The sequence below is a fragment of the Rissa tridactyla genome, chromosome 6 (assembly GCF_028500815.1).
Source record: "Rissa tridactyla isolate bRisTri1 chromosome 6, bRisTri1.patW.cur.20221130, whole genome shotgun sequence".
NCBI classification, from domain to species: domain Eukaryota; kingdom Metazoa; phylum Chordata; class Aves; order Charadriiformes; family Laridae; genus Rissa; species Rissa tridactyla.
The window spans coordinates 33,578,503-33,591,629 of NC_071471.1; the positions used below are offsets into that span (position 1 = coordinate 33,578,503).

The window sequence follows — 13,127 nt, forward strand, 5'->3', positions numbered from 1 at the left end:
AGGCTCTGAGCAACCTGATCTAGTTGTAGATGTCCCTGCTGAGTGCAGGGGGGTTGGACTAGATGGCCTTTAGAGGTCTCTTCCAGCCCAACACATTCTATGATTCTGTGATATAATTAATACCTATGTTGCTGTTTCGTACATCTTTTGTCACTTAAAACTTTGCAGTTTCCCCTCTGTTTCACTGCCTTTGCTGTAGGTTGGATCTGAGCCTGAAGTTCAGCATTTTCAGCTGCTGGGTCCACAAAGAAGAAAAGAATCCAAAAACCAAAAACTTTGTCCTTCAGCAGGCTGGGGACACAGCAATAAGAATAAAAAACTAAGAGAATTAAGCCTTGGAGAGGATCAATAATGCATAGTCCCTATTATTCAGTGCAATAAATGGAGAAAATCTGAATTCTTTCTCTAGTCTTTAAGGAAATATGTATTCTGCCCCTACTGACAACAAAGTAATACTGTGTAAGTGATAGCAGTGTGTACAGTAAAGATGAGATAAATAAAAATTGCAGTTTAAAACATGGTGCTATGGTTTCAGAAGGCGACATAGCGAAGCCAATCTGTTGCGAATGTCTTTAAGAGTGCAAAGCCGAGGGGGAGAAAGGCAGTCTCCTGGCCTTCCTTATCATCAGACTGAAATTGTGCCCTGCCTTGGATGGGGGGAGAACACAAAGAGAAGGTCTGAGCCATTGAATCCATCAGGTTTGTGCTGCATCATGAAGGATCTGCACGTATTATCCTTCACGTCCAGAGAAAATACCTTTATCTTGCCTTGCTTTATGTTCCGAGACTTCCCGGCCCATGAGTGAGCCAGCGGACGGGGATAAGCCAGCCGGGACACAGCTGGTTTGGGGACTCTGTATCCCCAGAGATGTCTTTTCACCTGTTTCAAATGGGATATATTTTCATAGGGTAATGAATAGGAAGGAAATTTCTTTTTGGAAAAATTTCTTTTTGGAAAAGAAGATTGAAATTGTTTATTGAACTTGTTTATTTGCTTAAATGGGTGATTTTGGTGTAGAGAGGGGTCTGAGTCGTATACTGATATGATCGATTTAAAGAATTTCAGTCTACTTGTTATCAGAAATTAAGTATTGACCATGGTGAACACTTCAAATTTAAACTTTTATGATAATATCTCCACCCACATCCAGTTATGACCCGTGAAATCTTGATTTTTTTTCGCTTTGGCTCTCACTGCTCTTCCCTGTTTATCCAGGAGTGTTTTCCTTTGGTTTCAGCCCTTGCACCGACTAACTTTCATCTTGAGTTTTGGACTCGGGTGAATCCATTTCTCAAAGGAAGCCTTGCCAGAAAGCGTAAGAAGCTGTGCCTTTGCTGAGGTTAATTTAACCACTTTGTCTTTTAACTGTGTTTTTCTCATCATCTAGTGCCTTTGTTAGGAGCTCACACCAAATCCTCATTTTGATGGGATTCCTCATCTCTAACACCCAATTAAAATATTCTGCAGTGGCTGTGGAATGCCCAGCATCGTCTGAGACCCTCACCTGGAGAGCTATATCATATACTCCATCATTTAAAGGTCTCAGTCCTGGGCATCCCTGTTTTTATCCATGTCTCAGAGTGAATGAGGTGTATATGCAAAAATATGTATTTTATAATATATCTTAGTGTGTGAGTATGCATATCGTTGCCTTGCTACTTTTTTTGCATGCCAGCCCAAAATCTCGTTGTCTTCTAGGACATCAGAGAATAAGATGTTCTCCTGAAATCATGCTTCACAGAAAATTTTACCCCCAGCCTCCAACACTCACTCTTTGCAGAGGGATGGACACCTCTCTCTCTATCTGATATGACTCAGTTATTCACGGCGGAGTTGACTTTGTGGTATACAACCCATCTACATATTTTTCATCTTGGGGCACTCATAAATTTATCTCTTTGAAGTTGTTAATATCATAAAATCTTACCGAGTTCATACTGTTCCTTCAGTAACCCTCTAATACCTTTACAGAGGATTTTAAGCATAACAGGAGATGATGCTCACACCTGATTATAAGGGTGTTATTGACATTTAAAGCTCCACTGTGATTAGCCATTATTAAAACATCTGTTTATCATTAGGCAGGGTAAATGTGAATATAAAGCATGAGCAGTGATTATAATTAGCCAGGCAGAAGTGCATTGTCTGCACTTCACTTTTCCTGAGCTGCGTCGTCCTTGTTAGTACAGTTAGTTAGTACACAGCTGTCTATGTATAATTGGGGGATATATATTAAACCCCCATATAATAAAGTATATATTATACATTATGTGACATATATGCTATATATAAAATTATAAATAATCTTTATGTATATGTATGTAATTATATTATATATATTCATATCTATAAATATAGTTATATATATTCATATCTATATAGTGTTGTGTATATATATATTCATATCTATAAATATAGTTGTGTGTGTGTATATATATATATATGTGTATATATATATATAACCTGGCTTACTACAGGTACTTTCAGGGGAATGTGACTTGTTCTAGGCTGGTTAAGGAAACCTCTGGTCCCGGGTTCCCATGAAGATTGTCAGCTGTGGAGATTTGTTTTTAACAGAACCCTTTCTAGCAGCATTAAACGGATCTTCATTTTGCTTGAGAGGTACTAAATTACGCTTGCCATTTACCTAAGTGCATCAAGAGACCGAGGGAGAGCCTGCCTAGCGCGGGCCGTGCAGGAGTGATTCTTTCTGGTCTTTGGGGACCGATATCAAATATGATGTAGTGCTTCGTAAAACATCTGGGCATCAGAGGAGAATGAGTAAGTGTTTGCTGCTTATCTGGCTCCGTGGTACCCACGTGAACCTCAGAGATCGATAGTGTCTGCTCGGCTCTATCTGAACCCATTGCGGGAAGAAGAATCCACTGAGCACCGTCATAGTTCACTGAGTATGTGGAAAATAAAGAGTTAGCTGATGGCCGTCTGTCACTGATTTACGGCATAATGACGTAGAGCCTATCAATGCATCTGAGGGGCCAAGGATGGGGACTGTGCCATTGGGAGACTGTGCTCTTGAATGCTGTGACTCCAACAGGAGTTTGGTCCCAATCGCCGATCAACCATGTCCGTTAAGGACCAGCTGGCCAGGATTGGTTCTGGGATGAAACCTTTTATTTTTCACAGCTACTTGTTTGCCTAAGATGATGAATCCATTAAAATACCTTGGGAAGCCGCAGCAGATAGAGTTATTTACAGGAAGGATGTGCTGTCTTTCAGAATTGCATGAGACGATAGGACAGAAAGGTGAATTTAAGTATTTGCCATCTTCTGAGCTTACTCAACGAGTGGTGTCAGCTTAACAGTCGTGCCTTTGCTCCAAAGACTGTATGAAAGAAATATAGGTGACAATGTGAATTTTACTCTAAAGGATGGCTGTACTTTGGAAAAAATACTTTTGATGACCTAATAAGATGTGTTCATGACAGGACACTGGGTTGCTGTTGGATACTTTAGTCCAAACAAACAAAAAAAAAGACACCCAACCCGCATTTCATTCATTATTTTCCCATTCAATACATGTTTTTGCTAAAATATTCAATTATCGGTGTTCTTGCTGTTCATGACTAAGCAAGTCGCCTTTGTACCTTGTGTGACAATCACACATCCCACTGAATACAAACCATCCTCAAATGGCCGGGCTGGCTGAAATCACCTACATTTGGTCACCTAGATAGAAAGTGTCTACTTTATGAGGTAGTATTTACCTGCTCTTGGTGAATTTACTGCGATTTTTCTGTGGTTTTATTGACTTGATGGCAACCTTCGTCAGCAGCAGCAGGAGACCATCCTTTTTATTGAGTTCCCCCCACCCCATTGAATAATATTCAGTTTTTCCTCTAGGATAGAGCTCATCTAAAAATCAATTAAAACTCCTATTTTGCAGAAGACAGTAAAAACCCATCAAAATAGAGATCCCATTCGTATTTATTGTCTCTTCCGCTCTGAAGAAAGTGGAAGACTAATTTATTTTTTTTTACAGAAATCTCTCATACTAAAGCTATAGGTCATTCTTTCCCATCAGTTTGATTATAAAACTAAAAACGCTTCTCGAAAAGGAGTTTCTGTCTTGAAAATGAGAAGAGGCTCTAAATGATGGGATGCGTTCCCTTAGATCTGCAATGCGATTTGAGAAGAAAAATTTGAATTTGCACTTCGAAGGCTTTGCATCTTGCAAATGCAGTTAGGGATAAAAATTCATAAAGCGGGGTGTGTGTGAACTAAAGGACCAGCAAATTAAAGCAAAGTCATTTCTTGGGTTTTTTTTTTTTTTATTCGTGAGAATATTTGTAAATATTTTGCTGAAAGTCTTTTTGCCCATTTCTGTTTCCTGCAGTGAAAGGGGATATGGGGATGAAATTTCTTGCAATTACTCTCTGAAAAAAAAAACAAACAACACTTTAATTCATGTACAGAGGTCTTCGGAGTAGTTTTGTTTAACTAAACTGTTTCTCTAAGGAGAAACTCTATTAGAAACCGTATGTATGCAAACATGATCCTGTTTTCTTTGAGCGTCTGTACTTTATGCAATGGGAATCTGTTATGTTTGGGTTTACAACAGGATTTTGCTTCTGAAATGCCTGGTATAGTGTATGATGCATGACATTGGCACCTTGGAATTTATTGGAGACCGGAAAACTAAAGTTGGAAAAAAAATGATTCAAAACATCCAGAATTGGTACACATTCAATAATTAGGATGTGTAACAGGACTTGGTTCTGGAAAACCTGGTCAAGGAGAAATTTGTCATGTACTTTGGGAGTAGGATGAAACCTTAATGAACTTTCCTGTCTCTGAAATAGGATAATGCGCTAAAAATTTCCCCGGGTCCCTTGGTGTCGTAGGCAATGATGTGTCCCAGGTTACGACGACCTGACCCCCTGTTTCTTGCTTGCTTTCAGCCTGCATTGATTTCTTCTCATCTCACAGTTGCTTTTAGGCAATCTTTCCAAAACCTCATGTACTACAGCTGAAATTTCGGATAATTTCGGATTGTTTCCGTGCATGCTTAGCCCATCGTCCAGTGGATGAGTTTTATGTTACTGTTTCGAAGTGTGTACCCATTTTCATGCTTTCTCATGAATGAATTCGTTTTCCTCTGCAGTCACAACAGGTTTTTCAAATTTTGACGTTTTGCTAATTACATTTTCCCCTTGTCTTGTTTTTTCCAGCTCTCGTAAATGTGAAACTTTGGGCTATTGATCGGCAATGTTTTCAAACAATAATGATGAGGACAGGCCTCATCAAGCATACTGAGTATATGGAATTTTTAAAAAGGTATGACACTTGTTTACTTTATCAAAAAATACAGTGAAACTGCCGTCCTCATCTTTTGCCTTTTTTTTTTTTGTGAGTGCAGTGTTTGTTTTGTTTCCTTCTTTTCTCTCCTTATTTCTTTGCTGTTTAACCATCTGTAAGCCATATCCTCCATCCCCAGGAGGGATCTTGCCGTGGTTTAGTTTTCTTGCCGTGGTTTAGTTTTGTTCCCGTTGTGAGTTATTCATTGGCAAAGAGTCACACAGCCAAGGTGTAAGAGAAAAAGCTTTAATATGAGTCATTCAAAGTGTCCCTTATTAAAGAAAATGCCCATTAAAACAAAAAAACCCACTCTCCCTAGAGAAAAATCTGGCTTGTAAACTTTTACGGAAAGAAGCAAGTCCATTCAAAGTGTGTTCTTATGCTTCTAGAGGTAAAACATAAGTTTGTAGAGAAGCAAAAGCTGTAGGTTGCGGTAAATAAGGCTTAGAGAAGGAAGAAGAAAGACATAAAGCCAAATCTTTCACTCCTTAAATTTGACTCTCAAGCTTTCCTTGGGTTCGTGCTGCTATCTCAAACTGGAACAAATGCTCCTTGCCAAAGCGATGTCTAATATCCCAGTAATTCAAATGCACCACAGCGGTGAAGAACAGGCTACATTTCATGTCAGCAAAATAATCCCAAAGGGAAGCATAATGTCACCGGATCCTAGAGAAAGAAATTGCCCAAGTCGATGTGATACCATCATTACTACGATGTTCCTACACCAGGCTTGTCCCAGATCAAACACTCCCAGCTGCATCATTTCCCCCAGAACTGACACCTCTCATGGTGCAGAAGTGGTGTGAGGGGTAAAATTATACCCAAGAGATGATTTCTCTTGATGGTGGATGTGGATGGGATCAAAATCCTTCAAGTTTGGGCTCCCGTTCACCTCTCTCCAGGGGGAAGCCGCACTTGATTGCTTTCTTTTTTCTTTTGGATGTGGCTAATTTTCAGCATAGGGAAATGTTTTAGCCGTTATCGCTTCATTTCCAGAGGTTGCTTCTTTTTTCCAAAGAGTTTTTTTGGGGAAATGCGCTGTTGTAAGATCTGGAAGATCTTACAGCTTGCAAAATAGCGGCCTGAGTAATGATACAGCCCCTTAAAAAGGATGTTTTGGATGAAAAATAAATCCCACGCAGCCATATCAGATGACAGGTTACGGGTCTCCCTAGTGTAGGCATGCAAATTTTTATCCTGCCGTGTCATGTGCTTGCTCTACTTTTGTTTCTGACCTGCTTTTTTTAATTTCTTTTCAAACATAAGCCTTCTAAAATTGGAAAAACGTGCACAGTACATTCACTTGGGCATTAAAGTCAAGGAGCAGCCTGTATTCAGTCATCTTTAAATCAGTTTTTCTCCAGTTGGCATGGGAGGAAAAAGAGACTTAGAAAAATAATAATAATAATATATAAAAAACCCTTATATAATATAATAAAATATAGATAGAAAAAATAATAAACAGTATACTAACTAAATCTCTGTGATGATATTGTTGGGCAGTCACAAAACTGGGCTGCGCCCCAGGGTGACCACAGTCCTGTGATCTGCTGGCAAGGCTTTAGGGATGGGGCAGGGCAAGTGGAGCCGGGAAGGGTATCCCATGGGACCGACAGCCTGGACACAAGCGTGGCTGTACCGCAGCTCAGCCAGGACCGTGGGCGAGGAATTACTTGAAGCTCAGGCACCATTAGTCGCTTCCATGTGGGAGCAGAGACCTGTCCAACTCACCACACTGGTTCTTGGCCGGGTTGATATCCCACCTCCTGGCCTCTCCTTGTGCCCAGGAGTTTCACCTGCAATTCTTTTCAGTCATGAGTAAAAGTGATAATAATAAAACAACGAAACTAAAATAATTGGCCAGGTAGCACGACCTCTGATTGAGGACAAGGTGTTTCCCTGGAGAAGACCAGGAGCTCCATGGAGATGTTCTCCTGCTCAGAGGTGACATGAAAGTGTAGTCATCAAAGTCTGGCTTTTTCCAGGTGTCTCAGTTTATGAGTATTAACAAGCAACCTCAGGAGAGAAAACAAAAGCTGTTGCCATACCGAAAGGGTTGAAAAAATCATAAATTCAAATGTTAACAAACGTTGGCCTTTCTTGTGCGCCGGTGAATGAAACCGAAAAATGAATATAAGATCAGTTCTGGGGGTTAGAGCTTCTGGCTCTCTTTCAAGGCAGAAACTATGCACACTTTAAGCTCTTAAGCTTTGAGCTTTAATAGAGATTTTCTAGAAGATTGTCAAGATTAATTTGGATGCAGGTTCCACAGAGCCTGCCCAGCTTTAATTTTAAAGCAAATAGTGTGAGGAAGAAACTGAGAAGCATTTTCTCACACTGTCTGAGCTTCTTGGACACAGCCTATTACAGTGTGTTGAGATGCGTATTAATGCTCATTAGAAGGCCAAAGGCAAGCAAATATTTTTTTTTTCTTTAAATCTTGACAGTTTGAACTGAGGAAAAGATTTCTTCCTAAGCGACAGTTGTAGCATGGCACAGAGAGCTGTAGGAAGGTCATTGCAAAGTATCTGCCCATCGTGTCTTCCAGGTGGGCTCTGCGCATCAATAGCTATCTCAAGCTCAACTTGAATCCCGTTTATTAGATTAAATGCTTATTTTTAAGGATGCTTTCCTTCTAAATCTCTTTAAAGAAAAAATAGGTTAAGTCTTCAAAACAAGGAGTATGTCAGTTGTTGCCCTTATTCTTTGTTCTTTTTTTTTTTCTTGCCTCTATCTATAAACGAATGAAAATGCCCTCGTTAAGAAACCAGGTGAAATAGAAACAAAGGTTTAAATGGTACCTGTTCACAGAAAAGCCAGCAGGGTTGGAGAGCATTATTTTCTGCTGACATTGGTCTAAAAAAATTTACCCTTTCTCATCTTGTCATTAGTCACAATAACGTAATGGTCATTGTCCTCAAGAACTTATTTTCACCTATGAACAAAATGCAAGAGAAATTAGGCTTTGGGGGGTGAAATAAGACTATTCATGTATTCTCACTTGCTGGAAATAAGTGCAGTCTGAGTGCGGGTATCACCGGGGCTACTTGTAGTCATTGTACGAGTTATCACCCCACAACCGGTGTGGTGGTTTTGATGTGTTTTTCCACAGAAGGAACGTATTGATGACACAGGTCAGCTACTGTTTGCTTAGTTTCAACCTTTTATGTCCGGAGGGTGTGTTGCCCAGTCCTTTCTTCTGAATGCCATAAGAAAACCATCAAAAGGACGTTTCCTGGTTCAGAAATCCAGGTCTACCTTCCTAATGGGTCCTGGGCCAGAAGGCTGTCTCCTGGTTTGCTCCAAGGAGTAGTAGTACACGGTTTTCATGGGCTTATAAAACTTGAGATAACTCTTCTGATTTATATAAATCAACTGCAATATACTGGAGAAAGAAGCAAGTGGACATCCTCTTTTTCGTAGTATTTATGAGGAACCGGTCTGTGTATCCCGTTCTGCTGCTGGTCAAGTCAACGGATGATCCTTGAAGCGATTAAAAGATGGCCTAATTCCCTAGCAGCACCTCCTTCAAGTAAGGAGTGGAAAAACCAGACTGTTTTTTGATCCCTGTGTATGTGCTGAATGACAAATCACAGTAACGATTCCCTTTGAAACGCAAATTTTCGGTATCAGTGTGTGGCCAAAACAATGCTACATCGAACTGGTTCGTAGTGCAGCTAGCAGGGAAAACGTAAAATAAAACATTGTTCTGTAGATTTAGTAAGTCCTTATGGCGTAGGGTTTTTTGATTAACATTTTGTCTTTAGTTTTTGCCCAATATAGTGCTTTCTGTATATCGTGGAATGTATTTGCTCTTACACCAGCAAGAAAAAGCATCATTCTGCAGGGGAGGTTGCAGCTGTGCTAAAATCAGCTGTACACCTTGCTGCAATGTTCATTGTTATAACATTATAGTTATTTTCTTCTCAAGCCTGTACTCAAAATAATTCCTCTCAGGCAAGATTAGAATATTTCAGTTAAGGAAACAGTTATTTATAAAATAAATTTGCCCAGGAAATAAAAGATGAGGAAAAGCCTTATGCTGGGGCAAGTGTAATAATTTCCTGCTAAATCATAGAACTTTTAAGGAGGGGTAAAAATATCCACTCTTTAAAAAGACCAGAATGCCTTGGAAAAGTAAATATTGAATTTTTTTTACAAAGAACTTCCTAAATGTTCCATAAAAAGAGGCCTTGTGTTCCGGTACATGGTGTAAACTGTGATTCATCCAAGACCCTGGAACAAATCAGGAGAACAAAATGATGAATCTGTGTCACCTCGGAGGCAGGATCTACCTTCAGAAGTGGAAACTTAAAGAAAGTTCACACACACACAGTTTTGGGTCTTGTAAATAAAAATTCAGTAGTGCTAATACAGAATTAAAGTAACTTGTTAGCCCGAGCTTTTAACTTAATTTCAAAAAGTCTAATACAGCTGAAAAAAATGCCCACTCTTCAGCCTTTAACATTTTGTCATAGTGCTCTGGCTTGATCCTGAGTCTCCTTGACAGTTTTATCTGACTCCAAATTGGCTTAAGTGGGAAGTTTTGGTCTGGACAGACACGGCAGAACTGAGCTGGGTATGTCTAAGCAATGGGAGTTTGTGCACTCGCGGCTTATCTGCGTGGGGAATTATGCTGGTAAAGGTTTTTTTTGGTGTGTAGCCACGTATTTAATTGTGGCACCACGTACTGAAATAGGGCAGAGTGAGCAGCGGGATGATTTTAGAGTGAAGGGTTTGCATTTCATACGAGTCGTTTGTCAGTGAGAAGAAAGCAAATACAAAAATGTGTGAAGCTTTATTAAATGACTGTATCTTTGAAAGATTGCCGATGGTTTCACATGAAATGTTTCCCAAAGTGCATCTTAGGGTGAAATTATGCTGGATAGAAGTGGGAGATAAATTAAGAGAGTTGAGGCAAAGGCAGGAGAGACTTTGGAAAAAGGGAGTTGAGATCGATGCTAAGTTGGTGAAGTACGTACGTTAAGGTTGTTTCAGCTGACTAAATCTGCAAAACGAACTTTGGCTTAAAGAAAACAACTTTTGTGGGCCACTGGAATGTAGAGAAAGCCAACAGAAGGGACAGCAGAGAAAGAGGAAAAGGGAAATTATTTCCATAAGGAAAATAAATGCATCTCTTAATGCAAAGCTAAATATAAGACCAGATGAACTGGTTCAAACCAGGAGCCCATCTAGACTGGCGTCCTTTTCATCTGAAAATGTTGCTCAAGGCCAAAATGGAGAGGACCAGCCCTGCTAGGATGGGTGTACAGTCCAAGATGTTGAAGGTCAAGAGCATCGTCTCGAAGGGTGTTCACAACCCCAAGTGGGTGGGTGGCCATCACCCACCTTGAGGATGTCCGAATTTTCAAACACAGTCCAAGCAGTGTTTCTAGGGCGAGCGAGCAGGATTGTTACATCATGGTCAGGTTCCCTCTGACCTCAGAGGCAGCCAAGAATTCTGTGAAGTTACCTGGCTTTTACTTTCACTGTGGCTGCCCAGGCTGACGAACACCAGATCAAACGGGCGATCCGTGAACTGTGCTATTGAAAGCTTATGTCTAGATTAGGATCTGCTGGATGGAGCCAGGTAGGCTGGAAACTTTCAAACAGCATCTCACAAGAGATGTAGATGAAATGACAAAACTTGAAAATCAGCTCACCTTCCCCTGCCCCTGCCGTGCCCGATACTGACCCTAATAAGAAGCCCAGGCAAGAGTAAAACCAGGGAGAGGGAATAGATATATAATTTGGCTTCTCTGCAGCTGAGCTGGCTTTCTGACTCCTGTCTGTGGAAAGCTCTGAATCGTTTCTTTCTTCTGAAGCATTCACACGTGACATTTTTCAGCCCTCTCTTTCCTGTTAGCATAACTCAAGCGAGGCGGATCGTATGCCACCCACCATTTTACTCCAATTTGCAGAGCTGTCAAGTTGTATCTTCCTTTCTGCCTCAAGATGCACTGTTCCTTGTATGGCCCTACGCTGCGTGAGCCCCACAGGTCTGCTAAGAGACGGAAGACTGAATGATCTGCATTAGAGCACATCTATTACGTGGCAATTTTAGCTGGAAAGTAGAAGTGGCCAGACTCTTTCCACATCACAAGAAGGATCCAGCTTTGAAGAGTGCACCTGGGAAGGATGGGGGCTCTTTCAGAGCAGACCTCCTCCTAGTTCATTCTTGGCTGAAGTCTACAGCCACCTTGAGTCCACAGTAAGGGCTGAAATCATCCTTTTTTTCATAATTGAGAGCAAAAGGATAGGCAAGAGTGACTATCAAGCATCAACTCATCAAAATCAACTCAGCTTTGAGCACAATTAGATAGATCGTTTAGGGAAAATAGACATTTTAGAAAGCCACGCATACCACCATCATCTTTGTGTTTCTCAGCTTGGCTTTCTCACTGTTAACGACAAATTGGAGTGCAGAAGAGTGCCACATCCCAGGCTGTAATTCATGCGAAGTGCCAGGAATCCTCGTGTGTGTCAACAGGGTGCAGCTAATGGGCTGCCAAGGATCGCAGAGCCTCCCTACCCCTGGGTAAGAGCAAGAGGGAGCAACAGCGGGTTGGAGCTGGGTGGTCAGCCAAGATGGACACGGACACAGCGGGGAAGAGTGTTAATGAGTTACCACAGCAGGGGAGGACGGCAGCAGCCTCCAGGATGCAAACCGGAGAGTAAATAAGATGTCAGGGAGCAAGCTAGGGGTGGCCTAAAGGTAGAAAGAAGGAAAAGGCTCTTGTATTTCCTTGGGCAGGCATGGAAAGGGTTCAGGGATGGTTTTTTACGAGAAGCTGCCTGCAAGGATGCAGACGGTGCAGATACTCAGTGTGCCCACTGGAGCTCTCAGGAGGTCCGTGCACCTCCCGGGCTCATGCTTAAAGTACGAAGACAGTCTGTGATAAGGGTTTTGTGGTGTTTCGGAAGGCCTGCATGGAAAAAAAAGAGACGTGTTTCAGCTTCGGAAATAGCACAAAATCGTGTCTGTTTGGGTTTTACTGCATTGCTTTAAATTCACTTTGCGCTGGGGACTCTTGAGGATGCCTTGAAGGAAGTTTCTGTTCGCGGGCGGCTGAGTGTGAGGAGGTGGTTTCACCGCACCGCGCTGCACAGGTGGGCGCTGAAGCAGAACTGAAATGATGCGCCACGGTATCAAACTGTCAATTTTCTTCTGCCCTTTAAGAAGAAAAATAGTCTTTCTCATCTTCCGGTGGAGGGAAGGCCAGGTTAAGATTTTTTTTTAAATACTTTTTGTAATGGATTATTTTAGTAGCCGCAATCTAGCCTCCATAATCCCTTGTGAATGCTATTAAAGCATATGAAGGGGCTGGGGCAGATAATTTTTTAAGCTTAATATTGACCAAGTATGTTTTAATCTAAGGAAAAATCTTTATGGGAGGCAATGCACAACAAGGAGAAGGGAGAAGTGAAGAGAAGGCGAGAGTCTCGTGTTACTGTTGATTCAGGGCATGAGAAAGAGGGAGGAATAATTGCTGTTTTCCTTTACACGAGAGTATTTCAATCAAGGCAGCTGCAATGGCCTGAATAAGGGCATTAAAATGGGGGATTGCAGACAGCAGCCTCTGGACCATCCTGAAGATGGCATTGGTCTTGGTGTCTGGTGTATTTGAAATGTGGATTAATACAAATGGGAATAAGTCTCTATCTCATTTTAATGTCATTGCATCTTAGACTCACAGAATGGTTTGGATTGGAAGGGACCTTTGAAGATCATCTAGTTCCTGCCATAAGCAGGGACACGACCTACTAGATCAGGTTGCTCAGAGCCCCGTCCAACCTGGCCTTGAATATT

At 41.3% G+C, this 13,127-nt stretch overlaps 1 protein-coding gene across 3 annotated transcripts in view; it reads left to right on the forward strand.

Moving 5' to 3' along the window:
- Positions 1 to 13,127, forward strand: part of PRKG1 (protein kinase cGMP-dependent 1) — a 529,166-nt gene that overhangs the window by 320,587 nt on the left and 195,452 nt on the right. For all 3 annotated transcript variants that reach the window (XM_054205353.1, XM_054205352.1, XM_054205354.1), the window contains exon 4: positions 5,191 to 5,296. In XM_054205353.1, coding sequence (XP_054061328.1) covers positions 5,191 to 5,296 — 106 coding nt within the window. The remainder of the gene's footprint in view (positions 1 to 5,190; positions 5,297 to 13,127) is intronic.